General features: G+C 39.8%; 1 protein-coding gene and 1 long non-coding RNA gene across 2 annotated transcripts; one reads left to right on the top strand and one right to left on the bottom strand.

Moving 5' to 3' along the window:
- Positions 1-1,905: 1,905 nt before the first annotated feature.
- LOC119026498 lies at positions 1,906-3,185 on the bottom strand. Its single transcript, XR_005077169.1, has 2 exons — positions 3,097-3,185; positions 1,906-2,954 (listed from the first exon to the last, which is right to left on the bottom strand). It is a non-coding gene; the product is annotated as an uncharacterized LOC119026498 (long non-coding RNA).
- col28a2a (collagen, type XXVIII, alpha 2a) lies at positions 2,947-21,862 on the top strand. The gene is made up of 35 exons (XM_037110941.1): positions 2,947-3,320; positions 4,763-5,337; positions 6,559-6,579; positions 6,709-6,768; positions 8,936-8,989; positions 10,060-10,104; positions 10,199-10,225; positions 10,303-10,347; positions 10,459-10,503; positions 10,769-10,822; positions 12,575-12,643; positions 12,819-12,887; positions 13,048-13,116; positions 14,110-14,178; positions 14,776-14,844; positions 14,944-15,012; positions 15,566-15,634; positions 15,724-15,795; positions 15,884-15,952; positions 16,041-16,112; positions 16,353-16,421; positions 16,577-16,645; positions 16,747-16,815; positions 17,220-17,288; positions 17,383-17,451; positions 18,090-18,158; positions 18,400-18,468; positions 18,568-18,648; positions 18,908-18,943; positions 19,024-19,060; positions 19,206-19,763; positions 19,856-20,160; positions 20,420-20,681; positions 20,839-21,030; positions 21,115-21,862. The coding sequence occupies exons 1-35, from the start codon at positions 3,104-3,106 to the stop codon at positions 21,120-21,122; spliced, it is 3,801 nt and encodes a 1,266-aa protein (XP_036966836.1). The 5' UTR covers positions 2,947-3,103; the 3' UTR covers positions 21,123-21,862.
- The last annotated feature ends 356 nt before the right edge of the window (positions 21,863-22,218 follow it).

Raw genomic sequence — 22,218 nt, 5'->3', positions numbered from 1 at the left:
CTCCATCCTGTTTGGGTGTTGCTGTACTGGCACAGAATTGTTCACAGGGCATTATTTGCATAGATTTATGATCAGACTTAATGTGACGATTGAAATGAATGGATTAAAAAAGTGTCAAGTTTACCCAAAAAGTTAAAAGTAGGTTATCTTTTAAGCTATAAAAACTGTATAACCTTGTCTTCCAACAAGAAGTCACTTTTATTTTTGTGAACATTTCAGTGCTTCTGCATAAACAGTACATTTTAGGTTTCTGTGACATTTGGCTAATCTCATTATGTCTTTACTTTTTTTTTTTTTTTTAATTTTCAATTGCAAGTTAGTTGTCAATAGCTTGAATGTAATTACTTCTTTGGAGACAGGGATGCTGAAGTATGAGCAATCTCACACAGTGTTTAATGTGAAGATGTGCATCAGTGATAAAACTGCATAATTCTCTAAGAATTTACTATAATGACCTCATACATATTATGTACATGCAAGTCTATTTCTATTTCTTACCTTTTTATTATATGGTTTACTTTTTACTGCTGTGACAGAAATGTACCTGTTTGCAGGACTAATAAAGGAATTTGATTCTGATTCTGAAGAAAACGTGATATTTTACTGGTTACTACTTTTTGTGTGTGAAGTTGAGTAGGTAAGGACTGCATTTTCATATTTGGGTGAAGTTATCCTTTAAACTTCTGGCTCTACAAAACTCTTACCTTCCACGACACTCCTTAAAAAAATCACCTTTTTAGATTTGACATTCCTGTTTCTCTCACCTACACTGTTCTAATCCTTGTTTATCATTTACAAAATGATTTGCTTCAGTGTCATTCAGTTGTGTAGAAGTATGTCATTTCGATTCAGGTGGTCTCTCTGCAGGTTCTGTTCCCACCTCGTTGTGTATGGCCTATAAAACTTCTGCAGTCATTGTCCCCTCAGTAGTTCTGATGGTTTATCCAGTTTAGCTCTAATCTTCTGCTATAACTGGTAGTCACAGATATAACTGGGAACATAAACAAAAGGTGATGGACACGCATGACAGTCAGTCTAACTTCATCATTCTCACAACTCACAAATGTTGCCGCTGCACATTGGAACACTATGAACGGTTGTCATTCATCATACAGCAAAGTGACGGGCTGGATTCTGCCAGGCCATCATTCAGTGCAACATTCCTTTGTGTCAGAAAAAAGTCTCCTCTAATTACTTCTTGCCTGGAGCTTTGCAATACAAAGCCTCCTCACCTCGAGCACAGCGGGCGGAAGAAGCTCCATGAATCCTCAGCCAAGTCTGCACAGGACCAGCCCCATCTTTAAACCGCACCAGGAGGAGTGTGCTGAAAGGTCACCTCGACCAGTCAATGGTCAGCTGAACTTCTTTCAGGGTCCTAAACGTGAGTTACCACTTACAGCTTTCAGTTATTTAGTTTCTGAAAGATATACTGCATGTCACTCGCCTGCCAGTTGCAACCCCCTTTTCATGAAGCTATAATTAAAGGAAACAAATCACAATACCCAGTAAAGGTATTCTAAATCTGCAGTACTAACAGCACATCATTGTTTGAGGCCCTCTCTTTAGATCTGCATCTAACCTAAAAAGGAAGATAACTCACAGCTCTTGATGGTAATTTGGAGATGTTGTAGCTTTTTTATCAATAGTTAGCCTTGTTTTAATTGATTGGACTTGTGGACGTTTCCACTGTTATTTGCGTCCAACAGATCAGGATCTAATTTCCAATTTTGTAACATGTCTCCACTACTGCTGGTCATTTTACAATGAATTTAGAAAATCTGACACCCCTCAACCCTTTATCCCCAGGCACGGCTGTTCTGGTCATTCCAGAGTCTGGGGTAGAGACCAAAGGTGAACAGACCTCTGCCCCTTACCTGAGGAATTTTGGTGGTATCAATGCCATTTTTTTTTTTTTTTGTAACACCGCTTAAAAATGCATTTAACCATCTTATTGTTCCAGTTAGTGTCTGCAAACATTACTGATTTCAATAATTATGATAATTATTTTATTTACCTTTAGTTTACAAAGTGAAAAAACAAAAAAGAGGGAAACTCAAGAAGATAACATGATAGAATAAAATCAACAGTCAGACAAACGGGAGGAAGCCTATGGCGAGAGGTTAAAACAAGAAGGCAAAACACAAAATGTCGACATGAATATATGGAAGTAAAACAAATAAAAGTGTTATCATATAAAAGCAGTACAAATAAAGAGAGTAAAAGAAAAAAAGGACAATGAGAGGATGATATCTCATAAGAGTCATTAGAAACAGATACATAGATTAAGAACAGTAAAAAGAGGACTTCACACAAAAGCAAGTCTTGAAAAAAGTGATTTAACAGTTCCTGATATAAAAAAGAAGATTATGTTAGCGTGCTGTAATGAGACGAGGCGCTGGAGAACTTGCATAAAGTCACATCCTTATGATTGTCATGTAAAATCTGACCCAACAAAGAAATCCACAGTTGGGTAGCATTGCAAAACGTTTCTTTTTTTTTTTTCTTTTGGCTGGCGGTTCACTTCTAAATAAAAACCAGACAATTAACACTAACAAGTCACAGTGCATGATAACTATAATTCAGTGGTACTTACAAATGAGTTCCCCCCTTGTCAACACATACATCTACAGTTTATGATACCTGTCATGATTATAATACAAGTTTCCACTAACACACACAATGTTGCTTCACTGTTGCAAACATATCCGAGCAGCCTACCTCTGCCCTGAGGGCAGAGCGGGAGGCTTGGCAGAGCTCCATGGGATCTGGTCTGTCGGTGCCTCCTTATAAAAGAGGAGTGCGTGTCTCGGGGTCTCTCACTCTCTGCTCCACAGGATGACTGACACTTCTGCTGCTCCTGCTGCACAATCACTGAGCTGACCGGACCTCACTGTGCACCTCTGCTGCTCCCACTTTTGGCATATGCTCAAAATTGGACGCTGAAATACCAAAGGCTGAGGCAGAGGTCGGACTGTGAGTCGATGTGAAGACTTTGCTATATCAGGAATATACTCCACTTAAAAAAAAATTAAAATAGTTTGCAATTTAGTTTGACTTTTAACCTCAAACTGTTTTTTGTATTATTCTTAAACCTACCAAGTGGATGCACAGACCCTTCCACTCTGATTTGATGCAAAATCGACTTTTGTTGTTTCTGGTTTTTTTCTCCATAGTTGGGACAAAGATGTTCCCCTCCTTTACGTCAGTGCTGCTGGTCACAGCGCTGACCGGTGTCTGGGCCCAAGACTTGAATGAAGAGAGGAAAATAAACAAGAAATCCAGGGCCAAATCCCTGGCTGCAAACATTCAGGAAAGACAAGGTAAGAAAATGAATGAAACATACCAGTAGAATGAATGAAAATACTTCTGGTGCAGGAAAATATGTTGCTACAGAAGTTTATAGTTTTAAAGGCTTGTGTTTTGTTTTCATGCCTTAATCTGATTGTACTTATTTACAGTTTTCCTCCTTTATATGAAGATTTACAGATATGAAAGAGAAAAATGCATCATTTTGACACAAGGATGACATCAGAATATAGGCAGTCACTTGAAAGTGAAAATACAACCCAGTCACCAGAGCAAATGCTGGAAATCTACGTCTGCAAACATGTTGACACCTCGAAACTTTAACTTTGATGCGTTGAAATGTGTCTCTTGCTATCGAGTTTTTCAAATATGCATTTTTACTGCTTAGAACACCAAATGTAAAATGTAAAATTGTATGTTCTGACAACATTGTGCTTATGCATTTGTCAAAAATAACCAGCTAGGTAAGACAGCTGGTAAATGTCCCAATGTCTCGCAAAAAATATGTTGATTTATTGTGTCTACAATGGCTGGAAAATGTCCTGACATCTCATCAAAAATATTCCTTTTTTGTTGCCAGAAGCACAACTGGAAAAAGTCCCAGTGTCTTGATTTGTTTCCACTAACATGACCTGAAAATGTCCTAATATCATGCCAAAAATTGTAGCCAATAACAAGTAGAGGTGTGAATATTTACTGGCTTCAAGATTTGTTTCAATTCTGATTTAGTTGTCAACGATTCGAATGCGAAACAGTTCTCCATGCATCTTGATGCCTCTCAGTGTGTGGCATCCTCAATTATCTATATTTTTACTTTTATTCCCTTTTATTCAGAAAGTCTAATAATCAGACTACAGCACTGTACAAAAATAAAAGCTGTCGTTTCAATACATAAACATTACAAAACCAAAGTATTAATCCATCAGCAGTGCCTTACACATTTGTTGTAATCAACAGTAATTTTGTTTTCACATAGAAGCTTTAAGATAAAGCATTTATTGACTCTGCTGCACTCACCTCTGTCAGAGTTGGGCGGCAAAGTTGACAGCACCTCCTCAGATCTTGGCTGATTAGCTGGGCTTGCTCTAACAGTTATAATTTATGGTTGCAGGCATTAGCTTCAGGTGAAAATGGCTAACATGTTAAGTAAGACATTTCCAAACCTAAAATAACGAGACTGGAAAATGTCCAAACATATCGTCAAAAACAGTAGCTATGTGGCCACTAACATGACCCGTAAATGTCCCCAAGTCTTGTCAAAATGATCTTGTTGTGTTGCCTCTACAACTGCAGGAAACCATCCAAACACATGTGCAAATTTGAACGTCTCTGTGGATTACAAAAATGTAGAACCCTGACGTTTAACTCTGGTGACCTGGCTGTGAAAATAATGACACTTGTAAAACACACTGTAGTGCCAATAGAGAGTCCCTCATCCTGTTCTGTGTGCACGCAGCCATCATAGATGAGGACTGCAGCTTGGAGCTCTCCTTCCTGCTGGACAGCTCTGAGAGTGCCAAGGACAATCACGAGCAGGAGAAGCAGTTTGTCATGAACATGGTGGACAGACTCCAGGGGATACAGCTGCAGACCGGCCGCAGCTTGAGCTTCAGGGCGGCTCTGCTGCAGTACAGCAGTCACGTTATCACAGAGCAAACCTTCAGAGACTGGCGAGGCAAGGAGAACTTCAAGTCCCGCATAAATCCCATCATCTACATTGGACACGGCACCTACACCACCTACGCCATCACCAACATGACTAAGATCTACCTGGAGGAGTCCAACCCCGGAAGCATCAAAGTGGCCATTCTGCTCACGGATGGTATCTCCCACCCGAGGAACCCTGACATTTTTTCTGCTGTCACTGATGCCAAGAACCAGGGAATCAAATTCTTCACTTTGGGCATCACCCGCGCAGCCAACGAGCCAGCCAACATAGCCCAACTCCGTATGCTCGCCAGCCCCCCGGCCTCCCACTACCTGCATAACTTACAGGATGAAGACATTGTTGAAAAAATTGTCACTGAGATTGTGAGTATAATACCTTGTCTTTCAGCAGACGATACCGAGAAGAAAAGGGAAATGCATTTGCTTTGAATAAGCCTCCATTCAAAGCTGACACATGGACAGGCTTGGTCAGGTATTTGTCTAGAGATGGAATGATGACAATGCTCTAGGGAAACAAATGAAAGAATGTGTATGGCAGCTGTGGATAATGCACAGCTTTAGAATAATACTGTTTGACATGTGCAAAAGCATATCCCTGAGGATTTTCTCTGGCAGGGGTACACTCTTTTTGTCTAGTTTGTCCATCAACCTCACATTATGTTCCTTTAAGTAGAACTGGGTTTAAACAGCTATATTCTTTATACAGTGACACATGACTTGCATTTAGACATGTATTTATTACACTGAGACTCTTTTGCTTCTGGCTCTTAATGTTGAACTATTCAAAAACTGCATTTGTCTTTATCAGTTACACCTCTTCTGATTTAAAGGGCATATAGACCGTATCTACATAGCAGCCATTTTAAGCATGGTCAAGGTAGAAAGCTTGAATGTCATAAAGTTTGTAATTTACAGTTTCTCGATTGATTCACAAATTTAGAATTACATTGGTGTGAAAGTGGAAATCCAGAGGGGACATTGAGTCATGTTTGTATCACAACTCATTTGATAAATCCAATTAGCTTCTGTTAGACAACAACTAACATAGCATTTAGCCACTTCCTCGCTAACATTATTGTCTTAAAATGTACTGTAAATGTTACAATACAACAGGAAAAGTGTAAATTAATTCTAAAGTACACATTCATTTGAGGCTGGGAGTGAAACACACTGGATGTAATCAAACAGTTACATAAGCTAGGAAGTGGCTGAATGCTAACGTTAGCTAATGGATTATCAAAGATGTTGTTTTACCTTACAATATGGCCTGATTTCCCTCTAGTTTTTCACTATCCATCATCTCTTCAGTTGTTGATCAACCAGGAGACAGTGAAATGACAACAATTTGTCAGACTTCCTACGTTTATCCAACTAATAACGTGGAACACAGCTGCACAACATTAGCATTCAAGCTACGAGAGAAAATGTCCGCTGTGTGAAAACAATCTTAGGTTTTCCACAGCTACTGTTTGTATGAAGTAGTTTTACAGGCATTTGTTCCGCTCCAGTTCAGATCTGTGTCTCTAAGCAATGACTGACCAAATGTAAGTTTAAATTCTGTATCAACATCTCTTTTCTTTGCAGACTGGTTTGGCAGATGAAGGTGTAAGTATGATTACATTTCCTCCATGAAATATAATGATGTGTAATTACCTGAAGGTGCCCACAATGACTGGACAGAATTCAGCTTAGCAAACATGTCTGCTTTTTTTTTTTTTTTTTTTTTTTTTGAAGTGCCCTCTGGCTCAGAGATGTGCCTGTGAGAAAGGAGAGAGGGGACCAGCCGGGCCTTCGGTGAGTATTTAGCCTCAAACTCTTCCACACATCCCCACAATCAAAGAGCAGTTTTCTTGGAAGAGCCTCAAGTGTACTTGTCAGAAGGAAGGATTCCTGAAATCTTGTCCGGAAAAATCTAACATGATGTTTTAGGAATGGTAATTGTGGAGTTTTGAACAATTAGAGAAATGACTAGTGTTCCCCCTGTAGGTAGAGCTTGCAGGCGTTTGCATAAGCAGAGTAAGTGGATAGGTGGTCCTGTCCCACATTCTCTGAGTACATCTATAGCAACAGGTTAAAGGAGAGGATAGACTGTAGTCGGCTATTCCCAGAGAAATATGTTTGTCTTTGTGCCACTTATTGTGCATTTCTCATTTAACATAAGATGTCTCCCATGGAAACCAGAGGTACCACATTTAGAGCTCCACTGCCCATAAAACTGGACCTCTGGCCACCATAAATCAGCACATACAAACCCTGCAGCCATGGTCAGTTACACAGGGAGCGACGGCCAGCAGTGTGGAGCACAGAAGATGATCCCACTGCAGACAAAACTCGTGCATTTTAAATTCATTTCCACTCAAGCTCCTCTCCCCCTGATAATAAAGAGCTCAGTAGCTATGTATAACACAGTTACATGCTCCATAAACTACACTGTAAAAAAGACTTTGTCAGGGCTAGCATTGAATTTTAAGTTGAATTGAATTTGCTGAATTTGAGAAGACGAGTTGAGGTCATTTCAAAACAATGAAACGTTTCTTGCTATTTAAATTTGATATTAATTCAGTTTATCAGAGCTTTGTTGCTCCAGTATTGGCACTTAAATGAAAGCCCAAAATGTTTTCAGAGTGTAACGGGTGAGTGAGGTAGTAATACTAAATTCAATACTTACCTTTATCATGGTTTCAAATATTTTTATTATTGTAAAAATAAACAACTATGACTTCTCTTAAATTGCATTTAAACCTGAAATAGACCATTCGTGGGTTAGAATGAGAAAGATTGTTGACTATTGAGTCTCACTCTCAGGTTGTCAAATACTGATGCTTTTGTTGGCCAACCCAAGCATAAGTAAGCAAATTTTTAGATGTGCAAGGATTTTGTTACAGTGAGATTACTACATACATGGAAACGTTTAAAATACCCGAAAGCAGCCTCTCTAATCACTGAGGTGCATCTAAATATCTGAATAATGCGCCCTGTAAATAGCATGAAAAACTTTCTGTTGTTTTTTGTTTTTGAATGAGTTCTGAAGTGGCCTGAAATCATAACCTAAACATTTTCAGTTGAACCAAACTGGAATTAATAAAACTTGTATTGTGTTTAGTTAATGATAAATGTCTTTTTACAGTATATGAAACCTTTAAAAAAATAACATACATTAATTAAATGAATAATTGTATTGTATGTATCTTTGCATTTTGCATAGTGTGTGTTAATGTACTAAGTCGAGTCTCTTTTTGATCATGTGACAAGGCGACACAATATAACAGCAGGTAGTTTAGGTGCAAGACTAATAAACTGAGCATCTTCAAGCCAGGGGGAGCAGTCATGCAGGTGAAAAGCAATAGCCAGAAAAAGACAAGAGAGGAAAAGGTAGCAAGGCTCCCTACTGCTGTGTTCAGTTACACATGCATAGAAGGACAACACTGTGGGGCCCCAGAAGAAGATGATCCCACCCGCTCACACGTCTTCCCCTCACATGCAAGCTTCCACTCAGGCCCCTCTCCTCATCAGAGTATTGACAGCTCAGGTGATGTTGAGATTTCCAGGCGGTCCTGGCAGATAATCATGTTGCTGACAGACAGCTGCACAGACATTAACCAGGTGCTTTCTCCTCAGAGAGATTCTTCAAATTCTTACACTCAGACTAAGAGGCTCTCATAATTGCTCTCATTAGTTTAATGGTCACAAACTAGCGATTTCTGTTGGATAGAAGCTGACACACACTGTCCAGGTGCAGCTTAAGACAACGACCCCCGGCTCTGTGGACAAGACACTTCATGCCAATCCATCCATAAACACAGATAACACACAGTCAGACATCAGCCCCTCTTCTCCCTCTGTCTTTCTCCAACAATGCCTGTCTACAGAAATAATGATTTTATTGCACTTAAGGAAGAGAGCAAAATGTCAATGGAAGAAATTAGATAAACCTTAACCCTGACTTTGTTTCGTTCTCCAGGGGAAAAAAGGTCGCCCAGGAGAGGATGGAGCCCCCGGGCTTAGAGGGCAAAAGGTGTGTGCTATTTGATGGACATATGGACTTTAAATTACTTAGCTGGCAGGCGTTTTCAGGAGTTACGTAACACTAACTGAGTGCTGCACACCTGAAATCTATGCTCAGTTTCGGAAAAAATATGACAGGCTTCCTGAACTGGGTCATTCCAGAAGTATTAAGTTTTTGGTAAAAAATAATACTGATCACAGACAAACAAGTGTTTACTGAAGGCATATAAAATATATCACATCAATATACTGTGATCAGTATCAATATATATATATATATGGTAATTTGAAGGAAATCTCTACATTTTTAGGAATGACGGTAGTTAATTTTGTGGATTCTTTTAAGACATTAAATAATTTAGTTTATTGAATAAAACATGGCAGCCTGCTGGACCACACATGGAGCTTTACCAAGGGTTTATGAGGATAAAGAGACAATAATCTGTATCATTACCAATGATTATATAATCAATTCTGGTTCAAAAAGGAGAGCGATCTGTTCAATGAGGAAGTATTAGGATGCCCTCAACACAGACTCGTTAGTGCTCCCAGCAAAATGAGGTTGAAAGCTTGAAATTTATTCTAAAACTCAGAAACACGTGTGTATTGTTAATACAGCTGCCATTACTACCTGTGATTACAACAGTTATGTTTATTCTTTGCAGTTGTTTGTCTAAAATCACAAAACAGTCTTTGTCACTTTTTATTTTTATTTCCAGTAACACAGGGTTCAATTTTAGGCTTTTAGTATTCTGTCAATATGCTCCAGCTGGGCTCTTTTTTTTTATAATGCTAATCACACTTTATTTTAGCATTTATTGTTTTGAATTTGCTCTATACTGTTAATACTATTAACCAGTCATATACTTAATGATGACCACAAATGTAACAACTTGATCATTTTTAAAATTGATATTATGTTGAGGAACTGTAGGTCTTTGCCATATTCACATAAATGGACATTGTTTAAATTTTTTCTCCCTTTTTTTTCTTTTCTAAAAATGCTTAAAGCTGCAGTGCTTATTTGGTTGAATTAACTCCTATTGATATAATGAGACAGTGTACTTTCTGTTATATCAGGGTGAAGCAGGACTGAGTGGTCTACCCGGACGAGAGGGTGCTGAGGTAAATGCCAATAATCATGATCAATATTAAGAAAATAAAAACCATTATTGTAACTATATTTTGTTTACACAGCCTTTCATTATTTTATTTGCAGGGAAAACCAGGTTACAAAGGAGAGAAGGTGCGTGATTTAGATGAATGAAAAGGATAAACATTTTATTTTGTTTGAATCAAGCCTGCGTGACACTTTCCACACAGGGTGAGAGGGGCGAGTGCGGGACTCCAGGAATCAAAGGAGACCGGGTATGATGACACTGTGGACACCGTACAATAAGAATATTATGTTTTCAGTTTAATATTAAGTACTTTCACACTGTGAAATGGTCTTTCTTTTCCCTTTGTGATGTGCTTCAGGGTCCTGAGGGTTCGGTTGGAAACAGAGGGCTTCGAGGTCTGCAGGTAAATCATATATCCGTAGTATAATATGTAATTAATGTGTTTACTGACCTTTCTGTTCACTTGGTTACTCCGCGATACTATATGACTTTTAAGACAGTATGACATTCTAATTTTGCATATATGTGTATTACTAGAAATACCCATGGACTGCTGTACAGTATATGTTAGGGATACTGTCTGTGAAGAAAATGTCCTTTATATAGTAATAAATCGCTGCAGATGTTCAAATGTTTCTGGATATTATCTTATTGTTGTGTCTGCCCAGGGGTTACCAGGACCACAGGGAGACGTGGGACCAGAGGGCCCTCAGGGAAAACAGGTCAGCCCCCTTTTGAATGACTTTTACTTCATCGTGCACATCTGCTGTGACCTTTACATTTCCTTTTATGATCAGTTTAAACAAGAGGTTGGAGCTTTACCACCCCGGTTATTACCATGTAGCACAGAGGCCTGTTTGTCTGGTCCTGTGTGAACATTTGGCAATAAGCCAGAGTCTTCCCCATCATTACTGTTAGTCACCAACAAGTTGATGAACCACCAGCAAAATATCTCACTGCAGGTTCTCCTCCTGGCTTGTATCCTGTTTCTAAATAAAGGCGAGGAAGTGCCTACAGCATCGTCAGATGCTCCAACGAGGCCTACAGATAATAACATATGGGGAAAGTCAGTGTGTGCTGAGTGTTTCGCCGTGTGAGGACATGCAGAGATTACCAGGAATCTTGGTGGTCCCTACGTAGTATTATTTATGTTAGATCCCTCAGGGAGACCCGTGTAAGATATAATTTTTGACATGTTAATTTTATCATATACGTATTTCTTGAAATAAATCAAATTTCCACCTTAAAGTGATAGTTCAGGTTCTTTGAAGTGGGGTCATATAAAGTACAAATCTATAGTTGGTCTGTTCCCTACCGTAATCGCCGATCAGCGCAGCCTCAGTTTGGAGAAGTAAAGAGCCGCTCCAGCCGAGACGCTCAGCTTTGTCCTTCACACCGCTTTACATCGCCGATACTTGATAAGACCCCACTTCAAAAAACCTGAACTATCACTTTAACATAGCTCAGCCATTTAAATACAAGCTACATTAGCCTGTTCATTAATTGCCCTCAAGAATACTGCGATCATCTGAAATAACTGAAATAGATTAGTGATGCAGGCTGCGTCGATCAGCTCGTCAGTTTTTAAAGAAAGCGATCGCTTCACTTCAGCCTTCAACCATCTATAATCTTTTTTCTTTTTTCAAGTGTTGTTCATCGCTTAGCATGTTTACTAGTCTAAGCCGTCACCAGCGCTGTAATTAGTAGCTTTCCCAGTTCAGACATTGCTGGTTTGGGTACCAGAACAGGAGGATTCTGATCTCTGTGTGTGGCCTGAGACAGACAGAACTGCCTCTTCAAGGCGTTCTCTGTCATGATTGGATAAAGTGGGCAGGGATACCACAACATTTATTTTCTCTTTTACTGCATGAGCAGGAGGAGGAGAGACATGTGTTACTGACCAAATACTCTATAATAGTGATAACTGTTATTATAACATAGTTATTTAACACTTTATTAAAACATGTGAGCAGAGTTAAATTATCATTTAATAAAAATGTATGTAGAAGGCAGTAAAATGGCAGTTATAAACAATTATATTCTGTTAAAACAGACTAAATGAATAAATCTCTCTCTGTCAGGCTTTGTATTTGGTTTTCCCAGTCATTTTTTTTGGTCAAAACACCTAAACCTCAAGAAAATGCTGTAATTAATCCAAACTTTGATCTAGTGAAGAGCTTCCAGCAATTCTTTGTTATTCTGAGACGCTGTTGTTTGTTTCTAGATCTTTGAGACATTACTGGAGCTCATATCTGTCCTAACCTGCAGGAAGAGATCAAATGTCTCGACCACTGCCCTGCTTAGTACACACAACAAAAAAAGAACTTCCAGCATTATTTTCAGCTTCAAAGAGCGCATCTGCACAAAATACATGAATGACATCATGTAAATGGTTTAAAGAGAGGGGTTATGAAGACAAAAAAAGTGTTTTTAAGGATGTTGCATGTTAATTGTTATCGTGTTTGTGATCAAAGGGTGAACGAGGCCCAGCCGGTCCTCCAGGGATTCAAGGGGAAATTGGAATTGGACTTCCAGGACCAAAAGTAAATGTTTCTTTTATATATATATATATATATATATACGTGTGTGTGTGTGTGTGTGTGTGTGTGTGTGTGTGTGTGTGTGTGTGTGTGTGTGTGTGTGTGTATTTTGTGCGTTGTCATTGCTTATTTGCTTTGTATTTCCGCAATTAAATTAAGTCACTATATAAATCTGCAGGGTGACATGGGATTCCAGGGCCGAGCAGGTCCTCCTGGTCCTCCTGGACTGGGCGAACATGGCCCTCCTGTGAGTAAAGAAGAATATAATGTTGTGGCCAATTTTGGAATATTGTATATATGTTTTTGTGGTGTCCATGTTCGTTAAGCAGGAAATGTGATCTGTAGAGAAAGACTTTGACCTGAGCACTTCTTGGGTGACATATAATGCACACTGATTTTGTTTACAGGGGCCTCAAGGACCACAAGGTGCTCAAGGAGATAAAGGACCCCAGGGCGAAGGTTTTCCTGGACCAAAGGTAATATTTGGAGTCTATCATCAGAGAACTCAATTAATAAAGTAATGCCTAAATGCTTAAAGTTATCTGAGTTTTCTGAGAAGATGTAACATTTACATGGTCTCATATAACTCATCCACTGTTTTCTATGTCATTAGTCAAAAATGTGTCATCTATTGTACAGGGGCATTGCAGCCACATGTCTGAATAGACCATATTCAAATGGCGACCACTTTCCTCTGCAATCAGGGTGGGAAAAAAAACACATTTCGCTCCAGCCCACTGACGCGTAACTCAGGTGTTCACGCCAGTGTTCCTACTCACTCTTGTTTAGCCTGTGAAAACCGTATTTCTCCCTCTGTGCTGCAGCATGCTGCACCAGCAACAAGAGACTCTACAAATACCCTCCATTCAAACTGACATGGGGATTGCTGGTCATATTCCTGGAGATTATTAATGACAGCAGTAGCACAGAAAACCTAACCACAATGAAGAGAGATTACTGTTAAATACCCTGGTAGGAGTAATGCATCAGTGCCCTCTCACAAGACAGAACATGTGGGTTAAGATTACAATGGGAGGAGCACCTTAATGTGGTTGTAGGGGAAATAAATCTGTTTACACTTTTATTTGTTAAAGCAAGCTCTTAGAAGATGAACATTGGAACTGTCCTTAAGCAACAACACATCTGTTTGACTTGTGCCAGACTTCCTAGCTCTTATAGATTGTAATCCTCTGTTGAGTTCCTGGTAAAAAAATAGATAAAAGGATCAGCCTGCTTCCATCTTCACTTCATAATTCACAAGCAGTGGAAAAGGTTAAAGGATTATGTAGTTGTGAAGAAAAAACTGTTCCATTCCTTGTGCATAGGATCATTTTGTATCAATCACTAACAGGAGCCAACATGCTCGTCCTTCATCCTCTCTTCACTGAGAACAATGCAGATTTGGCTGTGACCCAGGAGTGAGTGGCTGTGATGTAACTGACAGAGATCACCTGATTTTTGTTCCACAGGGGGATCGAGGGCTTCCCGGACCGAGGGGGCCGAGGGGACAGCAGGGTGCAGGGATCAAAGGAGAAAGGGTTGGTCATAAACGTATCATCTAACGAAAGAGAATTTATTGTTAACACTCAAAGGCAACACAACAAAGGCTCCAGTTAAATCCATAAGGGAACGAAATGTCCTCTGGGCTTCAAAACAGCTTCTTGGATAAGATTAGAGGAGTGCATTAAAGTCTGGTTAATGAAGAAAGGTTGAGAGCTAAAGATTAAACAAAGTGCTGCTCTACCATGAAAGACACCATAACCAAATTAAAATGAGGTTATAACATCTCACTAATGCAGTCAATTTAATTAAAAGGTGCCCTGCGGAGTTCTTTGTAAACAAACAGAAGTTATTACTCACCAGAAACACATTGTGCGTATAACAGGCCTACCAAACTTCATGAGTGCATTTTTCCCACAAGCTTGCAGTTTTCTTCTTCACTGCCTTTAAAGGCAGACAGACAGACTCCGGTTCTATCTCTTCTTTTTCCCCTCTCTTCTATGTAATATTTAATTAAGCAAAGAAACATTTCCCATACAGCCCCAGCTGAAATTCAATATGGAGTTTACCTATCCTGTTTTCCTGTCATATCTATGAAGTGATTCATACGTATGAAACTGGTGTTTCACTTCCAGGGTGATTTAGGGCCTCCAGGTCCTCCAGGACCAACCGGGCTGACAGGAGTGGGCATACAAGGAGAGAAGGTCAGCAAAGTGTCTTCATCTGTGTTTTAATAATGTCACACTTATATAAGCATGAAGCGGTAGGACACTCAACACTTTCTAATCTACATTACTGATCAGGGAGTCGAGGGTCCAAGAGGTCCACCAGGATCCAGAGGAGTTCCAGGAGAAGGTTTACCTGGACCGAAGGTTTGTCAAAACATTTACTGTATAAAATGCAAGACTGAGTGCACTTGTATGGTCAGAGAGAGCTGACATGATGGTTAACACTCCCACCGCATAGAGACAATTCTCTAAATTTTATTCCATGTGAAGCAGGAATGGAATATAATATTCGTAATTTTGTTTTTTATGAGTGTATGATTACCGAAAACTAGGAAGTGTTTTGTTTTCATCATCTTAGAATGAGCCTTTAATATCTGCAGAGGTAATAGGACGTATTGCACTATGTTTCTACAGCAGTGTACTCAGAAGTTCAGTTAGTTGCAATCTATGACCTCACCACTAGATGCCACTAAATCCTACACACTGGACCTTTAAGTGTACTACCAAACAATAACTTAAACTAAACAACATGCCAAACAAGTCAATTGTATTATTATTATTATTATTGTTATTATTATTATTATTATTGTTATTGTTATTATTATTAATAATAATAATAATAATAATAATGATAATAATAATAATAATAATAATAATAGTAATAATAATACTGTCATCATGCTATTTCAATTTCAAGGGAGACCAAGGTTTACCAGGAGAGCAGGGAGCTACAGGAGAGACAGGCATTGGTGAGCCTGGTTCAAAGGTAAGTTACTATATGCACTGAACCAAACCAGTAATTTATCATCTATATTTCCCTATATATGGAATATATATACCATTTTGCTGTTACAGGGAGAGCCTGGATCAACTGGTTTAGGCGGTGTTCCTGGTCTTCCAGGAGAAGATGGAGCTCCAGGGCAGAAGGTAAAGCACATTTTACCAACTCTGTGTAAAAGTTCCATTTTGTAAAACAGTTTTCTTAGAAATGACTCATCCAACTCTTCTGTCTTAGGGGGAGCCTGGTTTACCTGGTTTAAGAGGTCCTGAGGGAGCACAAGGAATTGGTACTCAAGGGGAGAAGGTGTGCTTTAGTTGGATATCTTTGCATAGTTGTGTATTTATAATGACAACAATGGTAATCACATGATGTGTGCTGTATTCCCTCCCAGGGTGACCAGGGTATGAGGGGCATCCGTGGATTACATGGGCCTCCTGGGATCTCAGGACCATCTGGGCCAAAGGTGAGAATTAAAGGAACAAGTATTTGATTGTGATGGGATAGCTTCCTGGATGAAGTAAGCAGCCTCCTTCCTTATATTCTATGATGAATACCTGCTGTTGAAGATTTATGCCACATCAACCTAACCTTTGAATCAAGCCATAAAACAAGTCCCCTGCATGTTTTGGCAGCACAAGTGCTGTCAAAATAAAGACGAGCATCAATCGGATTTCAAGTCTCTTGCCAATTCAACACTTTGCAGGGTGAACGTGGAATACCGGGCCAGCTGGGCATGCCAGGGCAGCCAGGACGGTCCATATCCGGCCCAAAGGTAAATAAATATGAACAGATCATCAAACTGTCTCTTAACATAATTGGCGAGGTAATGAATAGCAGGCAGCCAGAAGAACTGCCAGATGGAGTTTGATGCAATCAGAAAGAAATGTTCTACTATCCAAAGCTGTGTCTTTATTGTCTTGTCTCTAGGGTGACCTCGGTCCTGCTGGTCCTCCTGGACCAGTTGGAGAAACAGGCCATGGATTACCTGGACCAAAGGTAATCACTTAAGAACTGTGTATTTATACATGATTCATTAACCATATTGTTCTAATCAGCATAATGTGGTTGGTCTTTATCAATACATTTTGTTCCACCAGGGTGATCGCGGTCATCCAGGTTTACCAGGTGGAGTTGGTCCAAAAGGCGAAGGCATCGCCGGTCCTGTGGTTTGTGCCATCAATATTTTGCATATATTGAGATCCTGTTACCAGCAGGGTACACAGTTAGCGTCACTTGCCAAATGAAAAAAGGGCCTCCTTTACCAAAAACTTTAATCACTACACAGAAGTTGATTGACTGTTTTCTTTTACATCAACTTTGCACATGTGAGGTGGCATGCAATGTATCACCAGCAATAACTGGATTACAATAGTATGATTACCCCTCGATGTCCACAGTCGCTACGGTTATGCTAATCAAGCTGGTGCCTTATCTGTTGGTTAAAAATATTTTAGCCGGTAAATCTTCACAGTTCAAGCCTTGGCCGATAGATGAAAATGTTTATCTTGGACACTGATTACCAGATTATGCAGTGCAGGTTGTCTAAACTTTTATAATTTACTTATTTTAGGGCCCTCCAGGACTGCCAGGCTTACCGGGTGAGTCAGGTCCAGAAGGAATAGGAATTCCTGGTCCCAAGGTTTGTGTCTACATGTTGTTTGTTTGTCTGATTTTAGCTTGTGCAAATGTTTGGGGATGTTTATTTGACTTACTGGTTTTAATGTCTGCTTCAGGGTGACATTGGTTTCAGAGGATTGCCAGGTTTGCCCGGCCCACCTGGAGAGGGCTTACAAGGACCACCTGTAAGAAAGATTATCTAACACACAGCTTCATCAAGTTATTATTACGGTCCGGCACTGTAAAAAATGATATTCCATGTCTTTTCTGGTAATAAGGGCAGGTTATAGTGCTGTATAAATACTGCTAAAGTATCAAAAATGTGCAATTCACAGAAAAATGTATTCAGTTTTCTGTACATCTGTAATGTTGTGATGTCACCACCCATAAAACCTACTTAAAAGGTAGAAATGTGGTAGGTTTTGCCTGCTCAGGTCTGTGAGAGTGGACGAATCAGAGCACACTGGACTTTTGGGAAGGGGGTCTTAAAGAGACAGGAGCTAAAACTGAGAGATCAGATAGAGGGTGAATAGAGGTGCTGCAGCAATGGACGCAAGGAGAAATTGTTTTTGTTTTTTGAGCGTTAAAGTTTGTAAATATGTTTTTAGTGGACACCCAATATAAAACTATGAACCTGAAAATTATTATAATATGGGACCTTTAATATTATAAACTCAATCTTAGCTAAAAAAAAAACAAAACAAAAAACACAAATGAATCCTTGGACAGTATATGAGATAAGACATTGTACTGTGGTCATTTTCTAAATTGAAGTTTCTTTTCATTAACCAGTGATGTGATTGATTTAAACATTTGTTTTCAGGGTAATATTGGGAGACCAGGACCTGCTGGTCCAATTGGACCTCCAGGAGAAGGTATCCAAGGACCGAAGGTAAAGGTTGCCACTGTCTTACATAAAAGCTATCTTTCAGTCACTTACCAAGCTCTTTTATTTTACAGATGCACTATCTTGTCCATGGCAAGTAAAACTGAAGCAATGTTCTCAATTGGTGCTCACATGTTACACAATAGAACTGCCTGACAAACTTGCTGCAGGACAAAACACAACAATAATTTATGATCTGCTGAGAGCACCCCTCTAAGTTTCAATAAAACTAAAAAATTTATTTCAGGGTGAGCCAGGGTCTCAAGGTATGACTGGGCCTAGAGGGCCGCAAGGAGATGGGTTTCCGGGAATCAAGGTGACAAATTTACGAGTATACTATAAAGAGACGTAAACATTTTATTAACATCTGATTTACTGGTCTTCTTTCTGTTGAATCACTTTTCCCTTGTTCAAGGGTGATCATGGAATACCTGGCGAGAGGGGAACAAAGGGTGCAAAAGGAGACTTGGGCGATGCTGGAGTCCCTGGTGATGCGGTAAATCAAACAGATCTTAATCTTTGCTTCCTCCAATAAAGAATTAAATCAGATTAATTTAGACAACTCCCAAATTACTTAATCCTTTTGACTATTGTACTGGACGAGAGATGTGCTGCCCATATAAACAGTTCACACTTAATTATCATCAGAACCATCACCTGGCTCTACATGTCAATCCTTTCAGATAGAGACACATTGTTATTTTTGACACACTACAGAAACAGTGATATTCTTCTCAACTTTTCTCAAATACCAGGGGAAACCAGGGGCAAAAGGAGATCCAGGCCTCACAGTAAGTTCATCAATTCAACTATGGTTTGGACATCCAATAGATTGTAGTGATCTTGTGCTTAAATATCTCATATTTTTCAGAGAGAAGACATTATCAAGCTGATCAAAGAAATCTGTGGTAAGACTTCAAGTGAAGTTTATTAGTATAACAGTTAATAAGTAGGTGGTGTCTAAAGGGAAAGCATGCAGCAATGTGTAATGGACAATTCATTCTGATATATCTTTCTAAAGCAGATATAGTGACAATATTTCATTGTTTACAGGATGTGGCATCAAGTGCAAAGAACGACCAATGGAACTTGTGTTCGTCATCGACAGCTCAGAGAGCGTTGGCCCCGAGAACTTTGAAATCGTCAAGGACTTCGTCACCAGGCTGGTGGACCGGACCACAGTCGGACGCAACGCCACCAGAATCGGGCTGGTCCTCTACAGCCTGGACGTCCATTTGGAGTTCAACTTGGCCCGCTACATGAGCAAACAGGACGTGAAGCAGGCAGTCAGAAAAATGCCTTACATGGGAGAGGGCACCTACACTGGCACCGCCATCAGGAAGGCGACTCAGGAGGCTTTCTTCAGTGCTCGGCCTGGAGTCAGAAAAGTTGCCATCGTCATCACTGACGGTCAAACTGACAAACGAGAGCCTGTCAAGCTTGATATAGCTGTGAGGGAAGCTCATGCTGCGAACATTGAGATGTACGCCCTGGGGATTGTCAATTCGTCAGATCCTACGCAGGCTGAGTTCCTGAGAGAACTCAACCTCATTGCCTCTGACCCCGACAGCGAACACATGTACCTCATTGATGACTTCAATACTCTACCAGGTGATGATCACAGTCAGATACTGCAAACGTATTATCTAGTAATATTATATTGTAAAGGCCCTGAAGTTAACTGATTTTGTTTCTTGTTTCAGCTCTGGAGTCAAAACTCGTCAGCCAGTTCTGTGAAGATGAAAATGGCGCCCTCATTTACAATCGCATTACAAATGGACACTGGAATGGCAACAATGGGTATGGTGTTCATGGAAACAATGGACACGAAGAGAATAACAACGGAAACAATGGCAATAACGGTTTAGTTCATGGAAACAACGGATACGGGAACAACGGGAACGGTTACAATTACCAAGGGGAGATCCAAAATGAGAGACGCACCAGCAGCCGAGGCCGTGGGGACACTTTCACGCTGCCCATCAGTGCTGATCCACTCCGTCTTCAGGTCTTTGCTGTAAACCATTGACTGTGTATGAAGATAGACAACATGACATCTCCCCAAAAGTGAAGCCAAAACAGGTTGATTGCCCCCCTGGTGGCTAGGTCATAAATCATGCCAGATCACTACTGTGCAGACTCTGGCTCAAAAGACATCACCAGGGCAGTATGGCAGTAACCGTATCCAGTGTCTTTTGGCTTCATTTTTGCACAATAGGAGGAAGGGGGGACAAAACTGACAGTTATTTTCTTGTTGTCTTTCTCAGGAGCTGGAGGACGATGAAGGTGAAGATTTAGACATAAGAGCCCAATCTAGGGTTGGCAGTACCGTCGCTTTACATGTAGTCAACAAAACAGCACCTTTATCGCCTGTGAGAGAAACCTCCGTGTCCAATGAGGCAGTCTTATCATCTTCATCTTCCTCTAAATCATCTTCCTCATCTTCAACATCTGCGTCAGCACTGGACTCAGCATTGTCTTTTAACTCTAATCAGTTGCAGCGTGTGGTGAAGCCAGTCCTGCCTGAAGGTGAATACTGCAGTCCCATCAGCAAAAGCACAGATGTGAATAATAAAATGAATGAAGGCTGTGTTGCTTTTAGGCACTTTTAGGCACTTTGATTTCAATGTCTTATTCCAGACACATTTTTGGAAAGCATGCATCTCACACAGCGTTTCTCCTTCAGAGGCTCCTTCTTTTGATCCTCGCTGTAACCTCAGCTTGGACCAAGGCACCTGCAGAAGCTACAGCATCCACTGGTACTATGACAAGCAGGCTAATTCCTGTGCACAGTTCTGGTACGGAGGCTGTGCTGGAAATGACAACCGTTTCGAAACAGAAGAAGAATGCAAGAAGACTTGCGTTGTATCCAGAACAGGTAACTTTTTTCTTTTTCTTAATTTTAACAACAAATGGCGACACTGTCTTTTTGTATTCTTTTCTGAATGTTATCTGTCTGCAGCAGGATAAAAGGAGAGAAGCCATCAGAGGGTGGAGAGAAGGTGGAATTTACTACCCTTCAGTCTGCTGATTTGTTATTTCAATGTGATGCATTTCATCGGTTGTGTTCAGAAATGTTCATCACGTTTGTAACACACGCATTTTTCTAATCAAATAGCAAAATGGTGCCGTAACGAGAAAAAACAGCTGACATGTTGATTTTTCAACCCAGTGAATGACTCACTTAAGATTAACCTCCACAAAGACTAACTTTATTACCTCAGAGTTGTTGTATTGTTCTTTTATACATTGATACCCTTTATCCAAGGTTAGGCTGTCCTGTGTTTAAAATGAGAACAAAGGAAAAACAACTAAATAAGGTTAATTCCAAAACATTAACAATTAACCTACAGATCATTCTTATACCTCTATGAGTGGCGTGCCTTACATTAACTCAATATATTTTTTAGCGAGTTAGCAGTAAAAACAATTTTTGTTCTTTTTGTGTTGATATAACTTGCCGAAATATGCTGAGTGCTTTTTTGTGTGTTCTGCTTGTTGTCGTGATGTCCATTTGGGTTGTGACTGGCAGCTGTAATAAAGAGCCATTTTCTGTCCGGGTGCTGCTTTCAGAGGTTTTATATGAATATCATCTTCTGATGAAGACTGAGGCTTTCTGCGATCCATCCATTAAAGACCTGTCTATTTTGGCAGTGTGTGTATATCTGAACAAATGTATGTTTTTTTTATAATAAAATATAAAACAATGATGGTCGCTGGTTTTGTATGTGTTTATTAGGAAAAAAACAAGTAGTATCACTGTTACCATTAGCATCTTATCATTTGTGTCCATCCTACTTTGTGTTCTTAGTCTTAGTACTTCAGAATATCTGAGTACATAATGACTCTAATCTCTGCTTTCCACCCATGGTTGGTTGCAGTAGAATTCCAAGATATGTTGTTTTAGACGTTTGAGCTTTGTGAAACAGCTGTCCTTTAACTGCCAGAGTGCTATAAATGTAGGTACATAAATCGATTTTTTTCCCATAATGTCTGCAGGCTGGAATGCTGCAAAGTTTTGCAAGCTATTAAATCTAAAAGGGACTGTTGATTAGCGCTTTATTAA

Source organism: Acanthopagrus latus, chromosome 9, assembly GCF_904848185.1.
Source record: "Acanthopagrus latus isolate v.2019 chromosome 9, fAcaLat1.1, whole genome shotgun sequence".
In the NCBI taxonomy this organism is placed as follows: Eukaryota; Metazoa; Chordata; class Actinopteri; order Spariformes; family Sparidae; genus Acanthopagrus; species Acanthopagrus latus.
This window is presented reverse-complemented; position numbering and strand designations above follow the sequence as displayed.

Excerpts from the sequence above, each read along its gene's own strand:
- col28a2a (XM_037110941.1), top strand. The coding sequence starts at position 3,104 with ATGCACAGACCCTTCCACTCTGATTTGATGCAAAATCGACTTTTGTTG. Across the intron at positions 8,990-10,059 it reads CCGGGCTTAGAGGGCAAAAG|GGTGAAGCAGGACTGAGTGG; the intron begins GTGTGTGCTATT and ends CTGTTATATCAG. Across the intron at positions 12,888-13,047 it reads TGGGCGAACATGGCCCTCCT|GGGCCTCAAGGACCACAAGG; the intron begins GTGAGTAAAGAA and ends TTTTGTTTACAG.